General features: G+C 57.8%; 1 protein-coding gene across 1 annotated transcript; it reads right to left on the bottom strand.

The window, feature by feature from the left end:
* Positions 1-128: 128 nt before the first annotated feature.
* Positions 129-17721, bottom strand: TP53I11 (tumor protein p53 inducible protein 11). The gene is made up of 8 exons (XM_005905142.3): positions 17555-17721; positions 5893-5960; positions 4944-5103; positions 4250-4308; positions 4013-4061; positions 3558-3654; positions 2761-2862; positions 129-2293 (listed from the first exon to the last, which is right to left on the bottom strand). The coding sequence occupies exons 3-8, from the start codon at positions 5070-5072 to the stop codon at positions 2160-2162; spliced, it is 570 nt and encodes a 189-aa protein (XP_005905204.1). The 5' UTR covers positions 5073-5103; positions 5893-5960; positions 17555-17721; the 3' UTR covers positions 129-2159.
* Between the last annotated feature and the right edge of the window lie 5800 nt (positions 17722-23521).

Raw genomic sequence — 23521 nt, 5'->3', positions numbered from 1 at the left:
TTGGAAACTGTACATGTTCCCTGCCGTAGGTAGCAGAGCTAATTTATCATGTTTATCCCCCGTGAGCCTCCCTTTTTTATATTATCTATCAAGAGGAGTTTTTGTAATATAAAACAGGACGCCCACACTGATGGTTTTGCACTGGTTTTTGTGACTGTTTCTTACAAAAAGAAAAAGGAACGAAGAATAAATAGTGACCGTGAGGAACGGTGGTCTTGATTGGGGGTGGGGGCAGAGGAGGCTGGGGCCAGGGCAGGAGCTTGGCGGGAGTGAACCGAGTAGAGCCATCCTGGATCTTCTTGAACCTTAGGAGGGACAGCGCCGTCCCTGCGGGCCCTCGTCCACCCTCTCCGGAGCCACGGCCGTGCCGCCCACCCCAGCTTGGCTGGCTTGGCCTGGCCCTGCTCCGGCGCCCACGCTTCCCCCTTCCATGCCAGCATCCCTCCCCTGCTCAGCGGTTGGTTCTTAGGACAAACCGTCCATCACTTGCTGGCGCATTAGCCAGGCCTCAAAAAGCATGGGTCAGCTTCAACACAGCAGGGCCGGAGGGCATGGCCCGCCAGACACCAACACCACCTCCTCAAAAAGCATGGGTCAGCTTCAACACAGCAGGGCCGGAAGGCATGGCCCGCCAGACACCACCTCCACCTCCCAAAGGCTGCACTGACTCTGGGCCTGCCTGGGACTCGGTGGAGGGGTGTGGGGGGGTGGACAGGATTCTACAGAGAGACTAGAACCTCAGCCCAAGAGACGGAGGCCAGGCGGGAATGGCCCGTCCTCAGGGTCCCGCTTCCCCTGCCCTCGGCCGCAGTCAGCAGCCTTGGGCTCCCAACCTGCCGGGCGGGCCTCGGTTAACAGTGATGGCATCACTGGGCAAAGGCCATGTGGCCGGGTTTGTGGCCGCTGGGATGGCTGTGGGTGTAGGGGAGGGCAGTGAGGCCCAAGGTCGGGGTGGGAGGCCCCCAAGTGGCAGCAGCCGGAGCTGGGCTACACCTCAGGACCAACCACTCCGCCCCTTCAACATGGTGCTTAGACAGGAGGCAAGTCTGGGGCCCGGCCTGCTTCCCTGCACACGCGTCCCCAGGACACCGGGGCCGCCAATCCCTGTGTGACGGAGCGAGGGAGGGCGTCGGGTGAGGGACTCGCGGTGGGTGGTGGGCACAGGGTGCTGGACCTGCAGGGGTCTCAGCCCCTCCGGGGCACTGGGGGAGATGGGTGTGAGTGGAGGCGGCCTGCTGAATTGTTTCTATTTTTTTTGCCCTGCTGAGCTTTGAAGGGTACCCAGTCACACCCACAGCCGGGCCTCAGGGCAGCACGCTGGGGAAGGGGGGACGGTGGACGAGGGGGCTGAGTCAGGTGTGCAGCAGACCCCAGAGGACATGCCCAAGTGAGGAGGAAGTGTTTTCTCTCTGCCTGATCCCCAAGCCCCATCACTGACAGGTGGCCTTCATCCGGGGTTACTGGGGTGTTCATCTGTCAGGGCCAGCCTGGGGCCGGGGTGGGAAGGGCCTCCACGAGCTGGGCTGAGGCAGAGAAGCCAAGAGTGAGGCTGGGGCTGAGGACAGGGCCCCGCTGCTCCTGGGAGGCGGAAAGGGAGGTGTCGGCTCAAAGGCGGCCCCCCACAGGGCTCCCTGCCAGCCCACAGCTGTGCTGGGTGCTTAAAGAGCACAGGGGCCCCTGTGTGCGGAGAGGGCCTGCGTGGAAGGGCAGGGCCCCTGGGTCGAGGTCTCGGGTTTTCCAAGCAGGGGCGGAAGCCAAGTCTGGCTGCTTGGGCATCGTTGGCCGGGGGGTGCAGGGGACGGACAGGGAGGCGGTCCACAGCCTCTCAAGAAAGAAGGGTCTCATGATAGGGGAAGAAGGGGCCTGGCCTGGCCGGAGGCCTGTGACTCAAGCTCTCCCATGAGCGTCTGTCCAGGGGATCCAGAGGCCGGGAGACCCACGAGAAGGAGGCTTCACCGTGCGGGGGGGCAGGACGGGGTAGAAGGGCCCGTCCCCTCCCCAGCCCTGAGGGCCCAAGATCACAGCATCCAGGGAGGAAGGGGAAGGCACCCGCCCTGCCTGCCCGGGGCAGGGTGCTTCCTGCCTTCCAGAACCAAAGGGGACCCTAGGGCGGTCCCAGGGCCTCCCTGCCCCTGAGGGGCCCCTGGCCCTGCGGGTGGCTACACCTTCTTGGGTTTTCGGCCGACTTGGTAATAGTAGTAAACGCTGATGGCGACAAAAAGGAGGCGGCTGGCCAGCAGCAGCAGGATCCCCTGAGACACGAGCCCTGTCTCGGCTAGCGTGGCAGTGACCACTGTGGGAGAGAGGCGGGAGGGGCAGGGGTCAGGAGCGCTGTTCCTCACCCCCCAGCACGAGAGGCCAGGGGCCCCGGTGCAGCTGCCTGGCTGACCCCACCCCCGTCCTGAGCTGGGCCGTCCGGCCGGCCACCCAACCCCACAGGTACGTGTGGCAGGGACAGGGGCAAGCATGTGGGCACGGTTGGGCGTGTGTTGTCCCCCACTGTGCTGGGGACACGAGGGAGCAGTGGGTGGTGGGTGCATGGACGTGCATTCAGGAGGGCACAGGCGCACGTCGGCCGTGTGGGCACAGCGTGCAGGCTCACAGGTGAACGCGGCCACATGGGTCCCTCCCCCTCAAACAGGTTTTCATCACTTCCCAGAAATCAAGTGGCAAGAGTTGGGAGGTCAGGGACCAAGTTACTGGCACCCCATCAGCTACCCACCGCCCCCCCAACCCCCAACTGTCCAGCTCAGGACTCACCCAAGAACTGGACCGAGAAGTAGCAGGCTTCAGTGAGCAGAGTCCATCGGATGATGACCTTCTCAGCCGTGTAGAGAGCATTCCACATGATCAGGGAGATGCCTGGGGTGAAGGACAAGGAGGGGACTGGGTGCGGGGCGGCCTGATCCCCCCTCTTGAGATGGGGGCAAGGGGTCTGCTCCTCTTCCCTTCGGCAAAGTAGCCGGACCCCAGGGATCCCCTGCCCCCACTCACAGGCAGGGAGGTTTTGGAAGGGAGGCTGGATTGCACCCCACTGATAACCCGAAATGTCAGACTGGGACTTTAGCCTGCAGGTAATAGGGAGCCATAGAAAGTTCTGGCGGCGCGAAGGACACCACAGGTGCTGGGGTTTAAATGCAGTTTCCTAACAGGCACTGCTTGCGTGTAACTCAGGCTGGAGAAGAAACAGAAGCAGTGAGGGTTTTACAGACGCTGTGCTGATTCCACCTCCTCGTCTAGGCTGTGAGACCCTGGAGGGCGGAGCCTGGGCTGCCTTCATCTCTCTATCCCAGTGCCCTGGTGGAGCACTGCACACAGCAAGCGTTCAGTAAGTGCTTTGTCTCAGACGATGGTTAAGAACAGCCCCAAACTACAGGCGATGCTCCACCAGTGGCCGCAAGATGGTAGCACACACCCAGCAGAGACAGACTCGGCAGCTGAAGGGGAAGCGGAGCCCCAGCACAAAGAAAAGAAAGGCCCCCCAGGTTTCCCTCACCCTCCATGGTCCCCCCCGCAGTTGCTCATCACCTTCCAGGCGTCTGCCCAGCAATACTCACTGAGGAGGGCACCGCCATAGAGGCGGATGGGGGTCTTACTGGTCACCTGCGCTCCGTCGAAGACCGCATCATAGAGTTGGTCAGGAAAGGCAAGGGCCTGTGGACAGTGGGCGGGAGGCTTGGGGTGACTCCCTGTGGAACCTTCCCCCCTTGGTCATCTCCTTCCTTTCCCCAGCAGCAGTCCAGGGCCAGGACCCTGACTGCCCCCACCCCGTCCATGGCAACAGAGATCTCAGGTTCCAAGGACAAACAGTCAGGACTGTGGACCAGGGGACCTTGGATGCTCCAGGGCAGGGCACAGGGGGTATGAGCATCCGCACAGGTCAGAGAGGCGGCCAGAGAGCCTGGACAGCAGAGGCGTCAGTATGATGGTCCGATGGCCCTGTGGGCAACGGCAGCAGGGGGTCCCAGGGCAGCAGAGGGCGCCGGGTCCCAGGGCTGGGGCAGGGACTCACCATGATGGCAATGCCGGAGAAGAGCACAGCAGAGACAAACTGCCAGACTCTGGGGAGACGCAGAGAGGAAGGTCAGAGGCAGACCGCTCGCTGCCACCCTCAGGCCCCACCCCGGACCCTCCCTTCTCCAGGCAAATGGAGGGATAGCTGGTCTGGAGGAGGGAACCAGGGACAAGACTACACAGGGCCCCACCCCACAGCCTTGCCCCCCGCCAACACTCACAAGTCAATGCTCACCTGAGCCCCAAAGGCTCTCGAACAGCAAACTTGATCTCATTGCCTAAGACCTGGCTGATCTGTGGACAGAGAGGGGTCAGAAGGCAGCGCTGTCTGCCCAGCTCACTCCCTACCTCCCAGAGCCCGCCAGATGCCCAGGGACCCACCTGGGTGCCTCTGCTTAGCCAGAGTGACCTAGGCTGGGAGGGTCACACTGAGGCCACACTCTGCCTCCTCTTGATACCAGGGCCCAGAGGAAGCTGAAAATATGGGGCCTGAGAATGTGAGTTCAGGCATCTGCCAGTTGTGGACTTGAAGCCTGGCTCTACCATTTATTGGTGTGGTCCTGGGCAAATCTTTAATCTCTCTGAGCCTCAGTTTTCCCATCCATAAAATGGGTTAATAACTGAACCTACATCTCCCAGGGCTAACAGGAAGATTAAAAAATGCTTATAGAGCAGCTGGTGCCATAACAAGCAAATAATCAGCACTCAACTAATTCTAACCATCCGTTTTCATTATTGCTGCTATTCCTCTGACATATCCATTACAGTTCCAGAAAATATGAGCTGAATCTAGGGGCCCCCTGCAGCTATACGGGTCTCAGCTACTCTTCTCCCCAAACAGTGGGCCAGACCCGCCTCCTCAAATTGGTGCTCAGAGGCAGACCCCCACGCGTGGCTGGTTCAAGGCCCCTCCTTCGAGCCCGGCCCACCTTGGAGCGGTGGACCTCCCCGTCGTCGTCCTCCCCGCCCACACCGAGGATCTTGCGGGTCTTCAGGCGGCTCACGAGGTCCGTCTGGCTGTGTTTCTTCATGAGAGGTGGGGGCTGCTTGGCTGCCATCTTGTCCTGGAGCCCGGCCTCTGCAGCAGAGCTGCGGGGAAACACCGGTCTCAGACACTGACCTTGACTGGCATCCAGATCTCAGAAGGCGGCCAGACCCCAGCCTGGGGCCTGGGGGAGGCCTCCCCGTCAGCCTAGGGCAGCAGGTGGACACCTAGAGGAGGACTCTGAGGGCCTGGGCTTAGTTCTGGGCTCCCTAACCACCCAGCTGTGAGATGAAACAGGCAACTCACTGCCCTATCCTGGCCTCAACTTCCTCATCTGTAAAATGGGTTAGGGCAGATGTTCTTAAGGCCTTCCAGCTCTATCAGCCTGTCTGGCCTAAACGGATGTGGCCTACCCCTAGTGACCAGGCTGGAGGGAGCCTTACAGACAGTCCTAGGGGAAGTGTAGGCCTAGGACTAGGCATTCAGGCCTAGATGGAGACCAGACCCAAAGATTCTTGGAGGCAAGGAGTTAACTGGGGCCTGGGTCAGCCTTGCCAAAAAAGGGAAAGGTCTGCCCAAGCCTGGGTAGGGGTCCTGAGTGCTGGGGTCCAGGCCCCTACTAAATTTTTGCCCATACAATTCCTACTGCCAGCAAGCCCCCCCACCCACCCACCCACACTCCCAGACAACCTCCACTCAGCCTGCCAGCACTGGAAAGAAGGGGAGGGGGGACCCCAGGACCCAGCCGAGCCAGAGGAGGGCTGGCCGGGCTCGGGGGCAGCAATCTGACCTTGCCTCTCCCTGCTCTCCCCCACCTCCAGCCCATAAACCGCGAAGGCCCCCAGTCGCCAGCCTCCTCCAGCTCCACCTCCAGCCGGATCCTGAGCACCTACTGTGTGCCGGGCGATGAGGACGCTGAGGTGAGTTGAGTGGCCGTCCTCACCTTCAGTCAGCACAAAGTCTATGCGAAGGAGACAAGAGTGGAAGCCACAGTGAGGTCAAGGTGTCCAGAAGCTGGCCCCAAGGGGGCCTCCTGTAACCACAGCCATCCTGCTAGATGGATACCGCTTGTACCCATTCTACAGATGAGGAAGCCAAGTTCAATGAAGTTCAACAGAGACCAGGTTTAAAAAATGGTTAGCAAGCCCCCCCCCCAGTAGGTGCCCCACGCATGCTGGGTGCCTCCCACATTCCTGCACCTCATTCCCACCCACAGTAACTCCAGCAGGGCAGGAGAACCACCCCCCGATAACCGACAAGGCTCAGAAGTTGCCTGTGCCTCAGCCAGGGACCCGAGGTGGGCTTGCCAGACGCCCCTGACCAGGCCTCAGATGCAGGTCTTCCTGTCGTGTGGCCCTAGCCAACGTCTCAGCCTCCCAGCCACAGCCAGGGCTTCCAGAGGGAGGGCACGGACACATCCTCAGGTCACCTCCAGCCCTCCAGCCTCCCGGTGTCTCAGAACAAAATAAAGCGCCCAGCAAACAAACATCAGAACAAAGACTCAAACGGCGGGACGTTCAGATACTGTGGCTTTAGACCGGATGAACTGGGCATGGCGCACACCAGCCCCGAGTCTGGAGACAATGGTCATTCAGTTTCAGTTCAGTCGCTCAGTCGTGTCCAACTGTTTGCGACCTCATGAACCGCAGCACGCCAGGCCTCCCTGTCCATCACCAACTCCCGGAGTTCACCCAAACCATGTTCATTGAGTCAGTGATGCCACCCAACCATCTCATCCTCTGTTGTCCCCTTCTCCTCCCACCTTCAATCTCTCCCAGCATCAGGATCTTTTCAAATGAGTCAGCTTCCCGCATCAGGTGGCCAAAGTATTGGAGTTTCAGCTTCAGCATCAATCCTTCCAATGAATACCCAGGACTTTGGATCTCCTTGCAGTCCAAGGGACTCTCAAAATTCTCCTCCAACACCACAGTTCAAAAGCATCAATTCTTCGGCGCTCAGCTTTCTTCACAGTCCAACTCTCACATCCATACATGACCACTGGAAATACCATAGCCTTGACTAGACGGACCTTTGTTGACAAAGTAATGTCCCTGCTTTTGACTGGAGGTCTTTTGTGAGTGATGTCCAGACCCAGCAGCCCTCCTAAGCCCCGCAGCCTAGCACCTCATCTAAAAGAAGGCAGCTGTGCTCTTCCCTCCTTTGTATATACACGCTCGGGGAGTGGGAGGCGGCAGCTGGCAGTGACCCAGAAGGCAGCCCAATGCCCAATGCCGGTCAGAGAGGGGGTGGCCGCCAACCCCAGCCTGGGGCAGCCAGGGTGTAACTGGGCTCCTCACGGCGGGAGGCGGGGGGAGGCGGCCCAGGCACTATCACAGCTCAGTCACTTGCTACCACCTTCTTGGAGATCCAGGTAGAAGGTATAATTAGACTTGCATCCCTCCCGATGCCAGATGGACCACTGGAGGCTGCCCACGGGAGTCAGTGAGCCACTGTGAGGAACAGCCCAGACCTGGCCCCCATCCGGCCCTCCACCAAGGAAGCACCTGGCAGCCACCCTTCCGCTTCCAGCCTCCCCTTTGGTCTTTTGTTTATTTGCATACAGCAAAACGGACCTTCTCTGTGGTCTGTAGTGCTAACAATCATAGCACAAGGGCAGGTAACCACCTCCTCCACATCAGGACCCTTACCACTCGGACCCTCCCCTTGCCCTAACCCCTGGCAACCAGCGATCTGTTACCTGGCATCTGTCACTATAGTTTTGTTTGTGCACATGCGTTACACAAATAGAATCATTTATGTATATAACCTCGGAGACCCGCTTCCTTCTTTCATTCAGCGTCCTGCCTTTGAGACCCATCCATGCTGTGTGTATGGACGGTCCCTTCCCCTTGGCAGGAGAGTGGTATTCCCGGATGCCAACATACCAGTTCGTTTCCCCTGTCTCTCACTCACTGATGGACATCTGAGTTGTTCCAGAGTTTGACTGTTGAGAATAGAGCTGCCATAAATATTCGTTGCAGGTTGGGGGGGTGACCATGAGTTTTCATTTCTCTAAGGTAAATGCTTGGGCGTGGAATTATACTGAATTACAACATACAGTAAATCTACAGTCAACTCTAGGGAAAGTGCCAGACTGCGTTCCAAAGCAGCGAACCGTTTACATATCCCCACAACGCACGCGTGTTCCTATTCCTTCCTGGTCTCCCCAGCATCAGCTATTCTCAAACTTGACTTTGACCCTTCATATAGGTCTCCCTGGCATTTTAACCCTTCTCACCTAGACCGGCCAGGCTGCCTGACTCACTGCTGTGCCTGTTACTAGCTGTGTGGGCAAGTCACGTAGCTCGGAGCCTCAGTTTTCCCCATCTGTGAAATGGAGCTGTAATTCTCAGCTCCTAGAGATTCAGGGGCAAAAAGGGAAGCTTGGTCCCAGCACACAGCAGAGCACCTGCATGTTTAAAGGAAAGAAGTTCATTTAGTGAGGCTGAGCTGTGAGGCGGGCACGGGGTGGTAGCACCCAGCCCTGCCCTTAAGCAGCTTACAGCCTGGGTGGGGGTGGGGAAGCTGATCTGTCAGCCACCAATCAGAGCAAGTTGATTCTCTGAGCCCCAGTGTTCTCATCTGTGAAATGGAAACAATAATCCTTACATCTTCCCTAGGGCTAGTCAAAGGATACTAAATAATGGCCAGAAAGTAGTTTATAAAGGGCCAGCTAACTGCTAAAGCCGGAAGAGCTTAGCTGCCGAAGCCATACTCTCCCGAGTTCAAAGCCCAGGTCTACCACTTCTTAGCTGTGTGCCTGTGGGAAAGTCACTTAACCTTTCTGGGCCTCAGTGGCCCCATCTGCAGCTGGGAAAGCCAAGGGTCTTCCCTCACCAGGATGCTGTGAGAAAACACGTGTGGGGAGAGCATAGGGCAGTGCCGGGCCCACGCCAAGCACTCGGCTGAGATGAGCACTGATACACAAACACCCCCTCCTCCCCACGCCCCCCATGCGGCAGGGGCTCGGATGGAGACTGGGGAGGGTCAGGAGACTGGGGAGGGTCAGGAGAATGGCCGAACTAGCATTTCCTAACGTCTCCACCGGCTGGACAAAGCCCCAAGATCTCAATCCCATCGCCTAAGGCTGACGCTCCGGGCCAGGTCAGCGATCCCTGCTAGGAGGGTCGGCTGCCTTCCTCTGCCCCCTGTGCCCTCCCCACCAACACAGCACAATGCTCCCCTTGGCACCACAGGCCCATGGCTGGTACGGACAGGGGGAGGTCACAGCGTCCTGGGCACCATCGGACATCCAGCATCACTGAGGTGGGATAAGCCTTATTCACAGACACTGCCATCAGGCACCTGGGCCGGGGGGACCCATTGTCGCCACCCCTGGAGGCCCCCCGGGTCCCGGCAGTGAGCTCACCACTGACAACGGACCCTGCAGCCTCCCAGGCAAAGTGAGATCCTGAACTTTATCTCCAGGGAGCAGGATCCCCAGCAGCCAGCCGGCCCTATGGAGCTAACCGCTCTGAGCACTGAGTCCCGGGGGCTCCTTCACCCCAGGACCAGGCCCTATCCCCCCAGGGAGGGCAGGTGGGCAGCTCTCACCAACCCTTAAGCACCCAGTCCCAAGACGACCCCACACACCCTCATCTGCCGATGAATTGTCCTCCCTTTCAAGGCCTCTCCAGGTATCTTTTTTAGGAGCGGCCCCACTTTAACCTAACAGAGGATGGAGGGAGTGTCCCCCGCTCCCTTGCTGCACCCCAGCTAGACACTGGCTTTGGGACAGCCAGACCTGGGTTCAAATCCTGCTTCTGTAAGGCACTGAAGCTCTCCCAGTTTCTGCCCCTGTGCTAATGAGAAGGGGCACTCTGCAGAAGTGCGGGGGAGGGAGGGAGTGTGTACGGGCAGGTGCCAACAGCAAAGCGCCCTTCCGCCCTGCCCAGGGCCAGGCCAGGCCGAGCTCCTTCGCCTCCCCTCTCCTCACCCAGCCGTGCAAGTGGAAAAAGCTTGCCTGTCACAGCTGTCGCGCTTCCGTTCCCAGGCCCCACTGCCTCCTGAAGGGCCCCTAGGGCTCCCCCGGGGGGTGCCAGGCTGCCCAAGGCAAGTGAGCGAGGGGCGGGAGGAGGGCTGCCTCTCCACCAGCCAGGCTAGGAGAAGGGGAAATTCGGCTTGCAGCCCCCAGACCCAGCGTTCATGACCTTTTGCATGCTGCCTCCAGCCAGCTTCTCTGACCTCAATTCCCAATAAACCAGCAAATCATGGGCCTTCGAACAGTTGTTCCCCTTTCTGAACCACTGCCCTCTGCTCCTCCCACCCCGAGGCCCCCGGCTCCTCAAGGGCTTTGCAGCGCCCTCCTCCAGGGCACCTCCCCAGGGCACAGTGCCCTCGTCGCTCTGAACTCTCAGTGGCGGCCACAGGCCACTTCTGGCCCATCCTTCTCAGGGTTTCAGGGCCAGTTGGCCTCCCCAGGACCCAGCGATCTGAAGGTAGAGCTGGTAATCTCCCCACCTGAGAACCGTCCCGCGGGCCCCCGGACACAGAGATACTCAACGGCACAGAAGACCAGACAGTGGGGCCAAGGCAAGCAGGCCTCCCCCACCCCCTGCAGAAGACTCAGGATCACCCTCTGAGCTGGCAGGGCCCGAGGGGAGGCTCTGATCCAAACACTGGTAGGACAAGGCAGACACCTGAGGCCCAGCGCGGGCAGGCCCTGCCCCAGGCCATGCCTGAGCTGGTGACACAGAAAGGGCAGGGAAGGGACTCTGTGGTCAGGCAGAGTTGGGTTCCAATCTGACACCTCCTCCGGCCAGGCGGCCTTGGGCAAGTAGGTCAGGGGTGCTGAAGACTCCCTGAGAGTGACTCGGGTTTTCCCTGGCATCTGGGGTGCCCAGGAAATGGGTGGTGATTGGATGAGAGCATGGGATGAGACCCCCCTCCCCGGACCTCAGAAAGCGCAGCCATCTGGAGGGGAGTGCCACAGGGCAGGGCCTGGACAGGTTGGGGTGTGGGAGGAGTTCAACAAAAATTTGTGACAGAAGTTGGGGGGAAGGGTTTTGAGGCACCCTGCTGGCCAAGATCGGACCCCCGCCTACGTAGGCCCTTCCTCCTTCCTTTTCTGAGGCCAGAAAAGAATACCCGCAAACAGCTCCCAGAGCCTGAAAGACGGAAGGAGCTGTGATGGGACAGAGGCTGAGCAACGCCCCCAGAGACTGCACCGAGAGAAGGGCTCATTGGGGTGGGGGAGTGTTGTGGGGGGGTGTTACAAGGATCGGGGCGGGGGGATGGGAGGGTGGGTATATACTTAATGATTGGGCAAACTTGGGTTCAAACCCCCAACCCTTTCTCTCAATTGTTCTGTGATGTCAGGAAAGTTACCTAACCTCTCCGAGCCTCCTCATTTGTGAAACCACAGGACGAATTCTTAGCTCTCAGGGTTTTGATTAGACAGACTGAGAAAAAGCAGTGGAGGGGCGTGGCCCCTGGTGCTCCCCAAAGGACAGCAATTAACAACACTAATGGGGCAGCTGTCCAGGCCCTGCCCCCACAGCAGATCCGTGGGGCTGGGGCATCACTCCCATGCCAGTTTTGCAGGACCTCTCTCCCAACCACCCCCCAGAGCCTTCCAGGGAAGCCTGGTTTCCATAGAAACAGATGGACTGCAGAGCAGTCCCCTTCTTGAAGACTGTGCCCCCACAAGGGCTGGCTTAGGAACCTAACCGGCAGGGGAGGGGGCCCAAAACACCCACCAGCTGCCAAGCCTCTGGTGATTCAGTGGGGAGTCACTGCTGCTGAGTATCAGAGCCAAGAGCTGCTTCCTTTGCAAACATGACCCTCTGCAAGAGGGCCAGTGCACCTGTAAGGAGAAACGCCCCCCGATCATCCATCCCAGGAAAGGAGGCAGTGAACAAGTACTTCCAGACCAGGAACTCTGCGCTCACCCCCAGAGCCCAATGAGAACGGCTGTATTACAGATAAGGAAACTAAGGCCCAAGTGACTTATGCACATGTGTATCTCGGGCTAACTGACAAAGCTGAAATTCCAACCAAGTTAATGGTGCCTAATGGATATTCAGAGAGGAGCTCATGTGTGTGTGTGTGTGTGTGTATGTGCGCGCACGTGCCCATGTGTGGGCTGGGGGTGTGGTGTGCTGAACATGACATCCAACAAGAACTGAGCTCTAAGCTTTCTTCCCCATCACATCTCCCCTTGAAAGTCCCTGGCGGGTTGCCAGCACGTGAACCCCGCCCTGGGGTCCAGCCTCCCTTGGATGAAGGCCCTGTGACTCTTGCAGGACCCGGGGAGGGCTGCAGGGAGACCCATTGTTCTGTTATCACGTTGGTACAGAATAGCTGGAAATGGGGACTGGAACATGCAGTGGAGGAGTGGGGGAAGTGAGAGCCGGAGTCTCCCGGCTCTGCGAAGAGGGAAGCGGGGCAGGGAGAGCCCCAGCAAGGGCACCCTGGGGGCTAGGATCCAGAGCCAGCATCATCCTTCTTGCATTCCTTCCCTAGGGCAGCCCATCAGCCCCTTGGGCAGGAGGGGGGGTCTAAAGACCCCCAGCCCTGACCCTCCGCTTGGTTAGGCCCTCAGGCAGAGTGAGTCTCCAGTCTCAAGGGTCCAAGTCTCCGGGCTCTGCCCTACGAGTCCTGTGCCTTTGGGCAGATTGACTTCCTGCAACACCTGACTTACTGGGCTGCCAGCAGGGTTACACAGCTGCATCACGGCCATGACCACGGTGGCCTTTGGGGTGCAGGCTTGTGCCAGGGTTGGGGGTTTTCTCAGCGCACATGGGCTAAGGGCAGAAGCCGAGGTGAGGGTACCACGCGGCAGGACTTCCTTGCAGCATGTCCCTCGAGAGCAGAGCGCAGTTATTCTAAAGGCCAGCCCCCCTTGTCTCACAAGAAGCCAGTGAGTCAGGGGAGGGCGGGGCCTCGCCATCCACCTCTCTTGGGTACCAGCTTCACCACCCGGGCTAAGGATGTGTCAAGGGCGAGGATGACAGAGTAGAACCGACCGAGGAGAGGAAAGAACACGATTCGAATCCCGCAGGGACATAAACCTGCCCCCATGACAAGGCTCAGTAGTCAAGAAAGGAATTCCACGACCCATTTCCAAGAACCTCCAGGAACACAGGAGCTGGCAGCAGAGGCTTTGACAGAAGCTGCAAGGCTGAGTCCTGAGTCACTGGGCTGGGAGACCAGACAACTGAGGTCAACAACAGACTCTGCCCCGGTAGGAGAGGGTAAGCCGATATTGGGACTGTTTACTCCGTCTCAAAAATGGAAGTGTAGTTTCCAGGGCCCCTCCTGGCTGTGATATTCCTGACTTGGTTTCCAGACCCTGTCACTCACCAGCCACACTCCAGTTCCAGTAAAGAATCCAGCACAGGCTGTCCCGCCCCCAAGTCCCACCAGCACCTCGCTCATTGGCTCTGGAAACACACATTCTTGCTGCCTTTCTACTAGTTCTCTTTCTTTTGAAGCTACAGAATTTCCAGGACAGAGGAAAGCCCACATTTTCATCACGAACATCTCTAAGGCCTTAGGGACAGAAAAAAAATAAACATCCCCTGCTGTGTTGGAGAGGGTGAGAGGGCAGGGCAGGCAAGGGGCAAGAAGGAGGGGACCTAGGGGGCAGGGGTCACAGTGGGGGGGCAGCCCTTTGACGGCCATCCACCACCACTCAGGAGTCACTGCGAGGGGCATCCCTGTCCCTACTGTCATAAAGGACAGAACACATGGAGAATTCCTGTCCTTTTCAACCCAGGAATGGGCCAGCCTCCCCCTTGGCCCAGTGACCACGTCAGGGCCCTCAAAGGCAGCTGGTGCTTCCAGACCATGTGGGGCCACAGTCATCAGGACAGCCTGGCTTCCAGATCCCACGAGTTCTTATGAGAAGGCAGTGGACATAGCCCTCGCCCCTCCGACTCCTCCCACCTCCCCCACCCATGAAGATACTCAGAAACTTGGAGGGGAGGAGAAAGGGAGTTTCCCTGAAGAGATGCTCCACTATTTTGAGCCAACTTTTTCATAAGCAAGAAGCTATTTGCCCTTTGGGTGGGTTGGGAGAGGCAAGCAGAAAGGTCCCGGTACTTCTCCTGGGGCCTGGATGGGCCAGAACCACAGGCCAGAACCAACCACCTTCCCCAGGATGTGGGGCTCTGGCATGACTCAAAAGACCTGTGCTGACATCCTGGTTCCATCACTTGCTAGTTGCATGGCCTTGGGCCTGTGACACCACCTCTCTGGGCCTCAGTTTCCTCCTCTGTCATAATGACACATACCTCCCACCGATGAGAAGTGGCACAAAAACACCTAAAACAGTACTGATCTCTGGTGAAGGCTCAGAAATTATGTTGCTATTATTTTCAGACAAGGAAATTCAACTGTTTCTCCCCTGGCCATATCAGCTTCAGAACAGGTCTCTCTGGAGTGGCCACATGTGGATACGGAGTGGGGGTGCTTACAGGGGAGGGGCCGTAGGAAAGAAGTGGGAAGAGAGAACTCGGGTCACTCTGGCTCAGGAGGAAGATGCCAGCCTGAAGATGCCAGCCTGAGTGTACTGACCACAGGTGGGGAGGGAGCACCTGGGGAGGGCCAGGACTGAGCCTGGGTGGCTCCCCTCCATGTCCCTAGCATTTGGCCAGGCCTGACCCTGCGAGAGACGCAACCACTGTTGTGAATAAATGGTTGCGATGCACGGTGAAGGGAAAATATTATGGGCTTGGAGTTAGAACACTGGGCACCCCACCCTGCAGCTGCCTCTCCCGAGTGGCTTGCCCTGGGGTTACTCACATGTCATCTCTGAGCACCATTTCCTTCATCTGTGAAATGGGAATGCTTATGCCCTCTCAGCCTGCCTCGTCTCCTGTCTCTTCCCCACCCTCTCACTCTAACCTAGCTGCACTGGCTCCCTGTGTGTGCGTGCTCAGTCACTCTGTCCTGTCTGACTCTTTGCAACTCCATGGATGGTAGCCTGCCAGACTCCTCTGTCCTTGGGATTCCCAGGCAAGAATACCGGAGTGGGTTGCCATTTCCTCCTCCTGGGGATCTTTCTGACTTAGGGATCGAACCCACAGTTCTTAGGTCTCCTGTATTGGCAGGTGGATTCTTTACCACTGAGCCACCAGAGAAGCCGCTGGCTCCTTACAATTCCTCAAAAAAAGCAGGTGTGTTCCAGCCTCAGGGCCTTTGCACAGGCTGTTCTCTGCCAGACCTTTAGTCCCTGAAACTCTCCCCAAAGCTCACTCTCTCAAAACCTTAGCTGAAAAGTCACCTCCTCAGGGAGACCACCCTGACCACCCTATTTGAAATGGTGACCCCACCCTTGGCCTCAACACTCAACTTCCCCCCTCCTCACCTCTCAATATACTATATAATTTGCTTATTTACTTTATCAGTTATTTGTCCCTCCCCAACTCTGTGTCAGCTCCAGAAGGGCAAGAATCTTTCAATTTTGTTCATAGCTGTCTCAGTGCCCAGAACTATATCTGGCACTTTGTTCATTAAATCACGTTGGCCTAGCCCTCACTTACAGTTTTGTTCAGTAAATAAAAGAAAGGAAAGAACAGTTCTGGGCTGTGTGAATATCACAGGTCACTGCTAATTCCACTGTCCCTCCCATGCCAACCTCTGGACCAACAAGCACCAGCAAGCCCTTCCTCCAGTAGACAGAGGAGAGAGTACGGAAAGATCCTGGCGGAGGGGAGGCAGTTGAGTGTGGGGCCGGAGGCCCTGGGGAGGGGGTGGGATTGACAGATCTGCAGAGAACAGGCCTGAGCTGAGGATCCAGCAGGTGCTGACAGCCAAACATGGGTGGAGGGCTTTGGGCCTCAGTCCTCCACTCCAAATTTAGAAGGATATATTAAGCTGACAGCAAGTGGGCAGAAAAGGAGGAGTCAGAGCCGCAGGTTCCCAAGACAATGGGGCCTGGAGGGGACCTTGGAGGCCAGAGGGCCCATTTTACAGATAGGGTAACAGAGGCCTGGAGAATACTTGGTCTTATTTATTATACTAACAATCCAACAAGAAAAATCTTCGCTCCCCCTGGGCTAAACGGAACAAGGCTGAAAAATGGACTTTGCCCCCTCCTGGCTCTCCAACAACCCACTCACCACCTCCTTCCAGGTGGCAACTCAGAGCCATGGACCTGCCTGGAGGTGATGACGGAGTCCCTGGTATCTGCGGACTGGAGGAAGAGAAGGTATCAGCCCCCTCCCTACAGGCCACCAGGGCTGGAGGTCCAAGAGGCCGCTCAGTGGGGGCGGCCATCCACGGTGCCCTCCCCGCAGGACGGCCCCACCAGGAAAAGTTTGTCCGAAGGAAATCAAGCAGGAAGTGCAGAGCCCGTCGGGCGTCTAGGTCGCCTTGGGCGTCGGCGCTGGGCTCTGAGCTCGGGAGAAGCCTCGGGGCTCTCAGCCTCCACCCTCCACCCAGCTCCCGCCCCCGCCCCCTTCGCTCCAGGGTAGAAACCCCCTTCCCCCGAGGCCTCGCGGGGGCGGCGGGAGCCCGGGACCGGGCGGGGGAGGGCGGGGCGACAGGACGCCGAGCGAGATCCCCACCGCGCTGGAGGCGCCGGGTGGTGGGCGCGGCGTTCTGTCGGCTCCCCGGCGGACCGAATTCACGGCCCAGGGTTGGCAGTCCCCGGTCACTGAGCGCCAGGACAATGGCCCCGCACTGCCCCCGTCCCGCTAAACGCGCGGCTCGGGAGAGAGTGGGGAGCGCCGGTTTCCACCTGTGAGTCCCTAACCCCCTCCCAACAACTGGGGCTTAGGCGCGGCTCCCGCCTCTGCTGCCCCCAACCCGGGAGACTGGGGTCTCCCGGTCTGGCTCCTCCCCCCTCCCATGGGTCCTTTATCTCCCAGCTCCAGACACCCACCCACTTTCTGAGGCTCGAGTCTGCGAGCCGTGGGGCTCCAGGCGGTAGCTCTGGGCGGTTGGGCGCCTGCGGTGCTCCCCGCCCCCGGCCCCCCGAACCAGAAGATCCGGACAGACTTGTGGGCAGCGGGAACTCCGCCATCTCCAGCCTCGACCCAGCGGGGTCGAGGAAAGGGTCTCGCAAGTTTGTGCCGCGCGCACCCCGGACCCGGGAACAATGGAGGGAGGAGGAGGATGGGGACGGGGATGGAGCGGGGGAGGGGACAGAGAATCGAGCGCGGGGACCGAGTCAGACCCCAGAGCGGGAGAAACTGCTTTCCGCTCGGCTTCTCCCTCGCTCCGAAGCAGAAAGCCCGAGCCCGAGATGGGGAGGCCGAGGGCGGAATCAACAGTCCAGGAGCGGGGAGACGGAGGAGAAAGGGAAACCGAGTCAGCGGACAGGGCTGCGAGCGGAGAGCGCGAACGAGAGGACCGAAGGGGCTGCGGGACAGCGCCCGGGAGAGCCGAGGATGGGGGTGGGGGCGGAGATCCCCGGGGTCCCGGCAGAGCCTGCCGGCGCCGAGAGGTGCTGGGGCGCCCGGCTCGCGCGCACTGGGTCCTCACTGTCCCCGGCGGTCCCTGCGGCCGCAAGAGCCCCGCTGGGCTGTGCTGCGCAGGCACCCGGCCGGCTGGCGGCGGGAAGGGAAAGTGCGAGGCTCCGAAGCGGCGGCGGGGAGCAGAACTTACGTTCGTAGCGCCTGCTGGCGCCGGCGCTGCGCGGAGCTGGGGGACTCGGGCCCTCGGGCGCCTCACATCGCGCCGCCCGCGCGGGGCAGGGCAGGGCAGGACCGGCTGGACTGCGCGCGGCGCCCTGTGCGGCCGGGGTTTGCCCGAGTCTGGCGGCCCGAGCTGGTCCCTCCTCTCAGTTCCGCGCACAAGCCAATGGCGCGCCGTCCCCTCCCACGCGCCGGGCTGCCTCGCCCCCGAGGGTGGCCGCCGGGGCGGGCGGGAGAGAGGGGTTGGGGGGACTGGGCCCCCCGGGCTTCCCAGCAGAGGCGTTCCTGGAGATGGCCTACGGGGGGCGCGCTCACGCCCCGGGGGGAAGGCGGTCGGGAATCCTAACGGAGGGCCCGCGCCTCCCAGGGAAGACTTTCGTGGCAAGTTCTCCTTTCGTGAGACTATCAACACCCCCATAGGTTGGCAAGCCACCTTGTCTTAAATATCCTTGGGGTATCCCCTGGGGCCTAGGCCAGTATCTAAAATGAAAAGGACTCTGCTTTGACTGGTAGATAACGAAGTGCGTAAGAACACAGTTGTACAACAATGGTCCCCGTCTTGCTGAACGCCCGCTCTGTGCCAGGCACCGCGTGCTGCAGAAATTAACAAGTATTAACTCATGTAATTCCCACAACCACCTATGGGGCCGGGATGATGGATCCCATTTTGTAGACGGCACTCATTAATGTTTGATTTAATTTAGCCTTCTGGCTTCCAGCCTAGGCTCACCCTTCTGGTCGCCCCTTATTTGGTGTGACTTTGTCAAATAACCTGACACCATAAACACCCCCCCCCACGCACACTCACACGTCTCCACGCACACTCACACGTCTCCATCCTCCAGCCTAATATCCGACCTCAGCCAGGTTGCTGCAAATTGCACTGTCAGGGGACAAAGATCTTATCTGGGGCTCGTTGGCACCCTAGGGGGAGGGCGGGGCACTGTGGTGAGTCCTTTTCTGTCCACACATCCTGTGGTGGGGAAGAGAGATGAGAATGGAGTTTGGGGATCTCAGAGGCTTTCTGGAAACCTTTCAGCCTAAAACTAGATTCCTACAGCAACAACTCCCCTGACACACACCAAGATTCTGGGTTCATTTCAATCCTTTGTTACCAGTAATGTGTTTCCCTACCCCACCTCCCACCAACCTCCTCCCTAGAAAAAACACCTACCTCTTTATCTTGGCTGATGGACTCAGTGAGGGAGGAGGTGGCTGGAAGAGGAAGGCAAGGCTGCAAACTCCCTCTTCATAAGATAAACAAAGGGGGCAGAGAAAGGTGCGTGGTTCCCCCAGGCTTCTAGCTAGGTGGGCATTTTGATTCCAGCTCTAATTTTTTTTTTTTTTTTTTCTGCACCCATTCCTTAATCAGGTTTCAGGATCTTGGACGGCCCAGATCCAAATCCTGACTCAGCCTTTTGGGAACTGTGTGGCCCCAGACGAGTTACCCAACTTCTAGCGGTGTGAATTTCTCAGTGTACAAAATGGGACAACCAAAACTAGGAGCAGCTGTGGTGGTTGTGGAGAGTTAAATGGCAGGAATTCACACTTACTGACTACATCAGGTGCTCAGAGCTGGGGTGCCCAGCAGACTGGCATCACCCTCCTGGGAGTTAGGACTGGGTGGGAAATGCTATGCCCTTTATACGGAAGTAAACAGGAAGTGCCTGTCTCACAGGAAGCGCTCAGTGACGGTTAGCTGTCTAATTAGCAAGGTAACAACTCTGATCCTGAGGCGGTGCCCACAGCGTCACCATCCCTGCTGCCAGCCAAGTGCCTGGCCAGTGACAGCCAATAACGAGTGAATGAATGTATGAATTCGACTACAGATCAGGATTATTCCTAGGTGTGCTGTGTGAAGCACAGACCCAAAATCTACCTGACCAGAGTCTCAGGGCTTGGTGGTGGCCTCTGTGACCACTTAGAATCTCAGCTCACTGCCTTAAACAGAACTGGCTCAAGCAGGAATGATGAGTTCATTGGTCATTCCTCCTGCCTTCCCAGCAGCATGCCCAAGGGCAGGCACCAGCCTCACTGGTATGCAATGTCACCCCTGATTGCCCCCACTGACTTGGGGACACTTCTAGTGCCCCCCTCGGTGTGACTCCTGCATATACCCAAGAGCTTGCCTTATATCAGTAGAAGGAGGTTATAGGGATGGCTCCAAGACCTCCAGTACAGAAGGAGCTGCCTCAGTAGAGGCGAGCACCCTGTCACTAGCAGCATACAAGCAGAAGCCAGGGAAGAGTTGATGAGGGTGCTAAAGGAGGGGTTCATGCCTTAGTGGTGTTTGATGTGGATAAACCTTGAGCCCTGGGTGACTCGAGTCTGTGTTCTTGTTTCCTAAGCCCATCAGATGGGAGGGGTGAGCACAAGCTCCTTCATCCTTTGTGAAGGAGGCATTGTTGACTGGGCCCTTCTGGTGTGCCAGGCAAGGTGCTGGCTGCGAAGGTCCCAGTCCCTGTCCTTGAAGAGCTCACAGATCCTGGGAGACAGATACACTCACATATAGTCAACAGCAGCAGTAGAAGCAGCTGACAGTAACAGTCAAAGTGCTTGGGGGTGAGGGTGGGGGGCAGAGGAGAAAGAAAAGGCATTATCCTTGGTGTCCACTTTCCATAAAGTGCCCATTAGAAGTTCTGTTCTCTTTCTTCCTATACAATTTTCTAAAGTGATGTGCTCCTATTGCAGAAACATTCTTTAGACTTCCATTCTACCCCTAACATTTCTGAGTTACCTCATCTTTACAATGAACATAAATGTAAAGAGTATAAAAACTGACACATTGATTTTATTTATTTGATTTGGCCATGCCACACAGCTTCAGGCATCTTAGATCCCAGACTGTACAATCGGCACCCCCACAGCAGAAGTGTAGAGTCCTAAGCACTGGACTGCCAGCGAATTCCTCAAAACCAGCACTTTAAAGTGCTGCCCAGATCTAGGCAAGAATAGATGCTTGACACGTGGTAGCCGTGAGATGTCATGATGATTTACAGTGCCGGACAGGGAACGTTAACTGACAGGGAGAGAGAAAGGGGTTAGGACCCGGGTTCTGCTTCTAATCAGCCATGGGGCCCTCTGCTGCTCCTGAAAAATGGAAATAGAAAACTACCTGCCTCTTGTGCTTGTGAGAGTCACGTGAGGTGATGAGATGCAAACGGTTTGCAAACGGGAAACGGGAAACGCGGATTCCTATTACTACCATTCGTACTGTGATTCTCATTATTGTGAAATGAATCCCTCAAAACCCCAGGGGGGTGGGGTGGGGTGCGGTGGAGCGGCTGGGGTCGCTCCCCTCCCGCCTCCCACCTGGAGACAGCTGGGGCTCCATCTGCCCAGGGCCCAGCCGGCAGTGGGGCGGTTGCACCTCCTTTGTGCCCGAGTGTCTGTTGTGTGGCACGCGCAGGTGGGTGTTGGAAGGTGGCGTGGGCACAGGGAATGCCAGTGTCTGTGGGTAGAAATCACTTGTGGATTGTGAATCCCTGAAGGATGCAGATGCAATTAGATTTCAAAAATTTCAGCAGTGGAAGCAGGGTTGGCACCCAAGAGATGAGGAGAGAGGCTGGGGGGAGTGCCGGTTGGTCTAGTCTTTGGTCTTAGGGACTGGGGGTAGGTCTCGCCAGGGTCCCCTCTCCAGGGACGCGAGGGGGGCAGGGGGCAGGACGTGTAGAGGAAGAAGATGTCAGAGGCCTGTGGTGCTTGAGCCCAGGGGTTTTGGAACAGACTGTTGTTGTTCAGTCGCTCAGTCGTGTCCGACTCTTTGTGACCCCATGGACTGCAGCATGCCAGGCCTCCCTGTCCATCACCAACTTCCAGACTTTACTGAAACTCATGTCCATCGAGTTGGTGATGCCATCCAACCATCTCATCCTCTGTCATCCCCTTCTCCTCCTGCCTTCAATCTTTCCCAGCATCAGGGTCTTTTCCAATGAGTCAGTCCTTCCCATCAGGTGGCCAAAGTATTGGAGCTTCAGCTTCAGCATCAGTCCTTCCAATGAATATTCAGGGTTGATTTCTTTTAGATTGACTACTTTGATCTCCTTGCAAAAACTGACTGACTTGGATTCAAATCCTTGGTTTGGGCCAGTGATTTCATTTCTCTAAACCTCAGTTTCCTGGTCTGTAAAATGGGAGTAATAGTGGAGCCTATCTCCTAGAGGTTATTGGAAACTTAAGAGAGAGGATGCTTGGTAAGCCCTTAGAAAGAGAAGGCACATAGCCAACTGCCGTGGCTGATATTATTAGTAAGAAGCCCATAAGAGGAGTGGGGGAGAGGGCCTCCGAGGGGCTGGTGCTTTGGAAACTGGAAAATTAGCTCTGGGGTGAACCCTGTCAAGCCAGGGGGTGGTGGAAACTGCCGCAATGAGCACCGCGTTGGCCCAGGCGAAAGTCTGCTGTCCCAGGACACAGGGCTTTCATAAAGCAGGCCAGATGGGCTCTCGTAACTCCTGCCGCTTTCCCTTCCTGGTTTGCCTCACTTCCTCCAGAGCTGCTTCCTTCCCTGTGAGCCTGTCTGGTAAGAAGATCTCTGAGTCTTTCCTCTCCAGTCCCAGCAGGCCCAGGCTGAGCGTAGCCTTAGGGACTGGGAGGAGCTGCTGGGAACTCAGGGACCCTGGGACCGGCCTCCCCCACACTGCCTGGCCCCTGCCTCCAGCTCAGGGAGAGCTGCCCAGGCTCCTTCCCTCCACGGCCGCCCTCCCTCCTATGAATCATCCCCACCGCTGCTGTTGCTGCTCCAGGACCACAGAAAGTCAAGCAGCACCTCACCTGGGGGAGAGGCTGCCAGTTACGATGGGGGTGGAAGCAGGCAGGCTCAGCTCTTCTAAAGGAAGGAGGTAACAGCTCAGCTTTGGGACCGGCCGACCCCAGCCAGCCCTTTCTTACGTCCATGGAGTGAGCTCAAGGGGGCAGGTGAGGGCAGAACTTGGGAGTTAGACCACCCTGCGTTTAGGGTCAAGGCTCCAGTCTTCTGGGGCCTTAGTCTTAGGTCTTAATTAGGCCTTAATTAGGTCTGTGGCCATAGTCGAGTGACTCGGCCTCCCTGAGTCTCGGTTTCTCCACCTGTCAAATGGAAAGAGAAAAATCATGACGAGGCATGGGTATTAAGTGAGGATTAAGTGAAGCACAACCTCCAAGTCCTGAGCTCAGAGCCTGGCTCACGTAAGTGCTCAGTTAATGCTTATTGACTCAGTGAATGAATGAACGTGTGAAAATGGCAACGAGTCGGGTGGAAGGAAGTGCATATGACTGTCTTTGGGAAAGCCAACCTCTGCCATCTGCGGGGCACGGGGAGGGTGAGTGGGTGCTGTCTGGGGCCCAGGACACCTGTTTTTCTGTGCTGATATGAAGAAGGCAGCTTCCAAAGCTCAGACAGAATGGAGTAAGGATTACTGCTTGTGGGTACAGCTGACATTTCTGCAAATCAAATAAGAGCCTCAGGATGGGTGCAGACTCTCTGAAAGCTCTGAACCCTGCCTGACCAAAAAAAGAATTGCTATGGGGTCAGGGACAGCAGATAATGGATCTTCAGCTTGGGAGACCCCAAGCATTTCTTCACAGTGATAGCATACAGCAGCCACTCTGGGCTGTGAGGTCAGGACCTTGGTCCCTGGGTAGCCAACGAGGGCCATGAGCAGCACCTCACCCGCCTCCTGCCCAGGAGGTTGTGAGACCACTTGGGTACCACACCCCAGAGGGCTCTATCTAAGTAGATAGCTTTCAGACCCCTATTAGGTGATTTACAGATATTCATCATAACAAAGGATCGCTGGTGGCTCAGATGGCAAAGAATCTGCCTGCAATGCGGGAGACTCTGGTTTGATCCCTGGGTTGGGAAGATTCTCTGGAGAGAAGGGAATGGCAACCCACTCCAGTATTCTTACCTGGAGAATCCCACAGACAGAGGAGCCCGGCAGGCTACAGCCCGTGGGATTGC

Source organism: Bos mutus, chromosome 15 (assembly GCF_027580195.1).
Source record: "Bos mutus isolate GX-2022 chromosome 15, NWIPB_WYAK_1.1, whole genome shotgun sequence".
Classification (NCBI taxonomy): domain Eukaryota; kingdom Metazoa; phylum Chordata; class Mammalia; order Artiodactyla; family Bovidae; genus Bos; species Bos mutus.
The sequence above is the reverse complement of the archived record's forward strand: the minus strand, read 5'-3'. Positions and strand labels throughout refer to the sequence as shown.

What these genes read in the sequence shown, in the direction of transcription:
- TP53I11 (XM_005905142.3), bottom strand. Translation starts at nt 5,072, where the DNA reads ATGGCAGCCAAGCAGCCCCCACCTCTCATGAAGAAACACAGCCAGACG. An exon ending in GGGAGGTCCACCGCTCCAAG is followed by an intron (nt 4,309 to 4,943) that starts GTGGGCCGGGCT and finishes CTCTGTCCACAG; the next exon opens with ATCAGCCAGGTCTTAGGCAA. An exon ending in TCTCCGGCATTGCCATCATG is followed by an intron (nt 3,655 to 4,012) that starts GTGAGTCCCTGC and finishes CACTGTCCACAG; the next exon opens with GCCCTTGCCTTTCCTGACCA.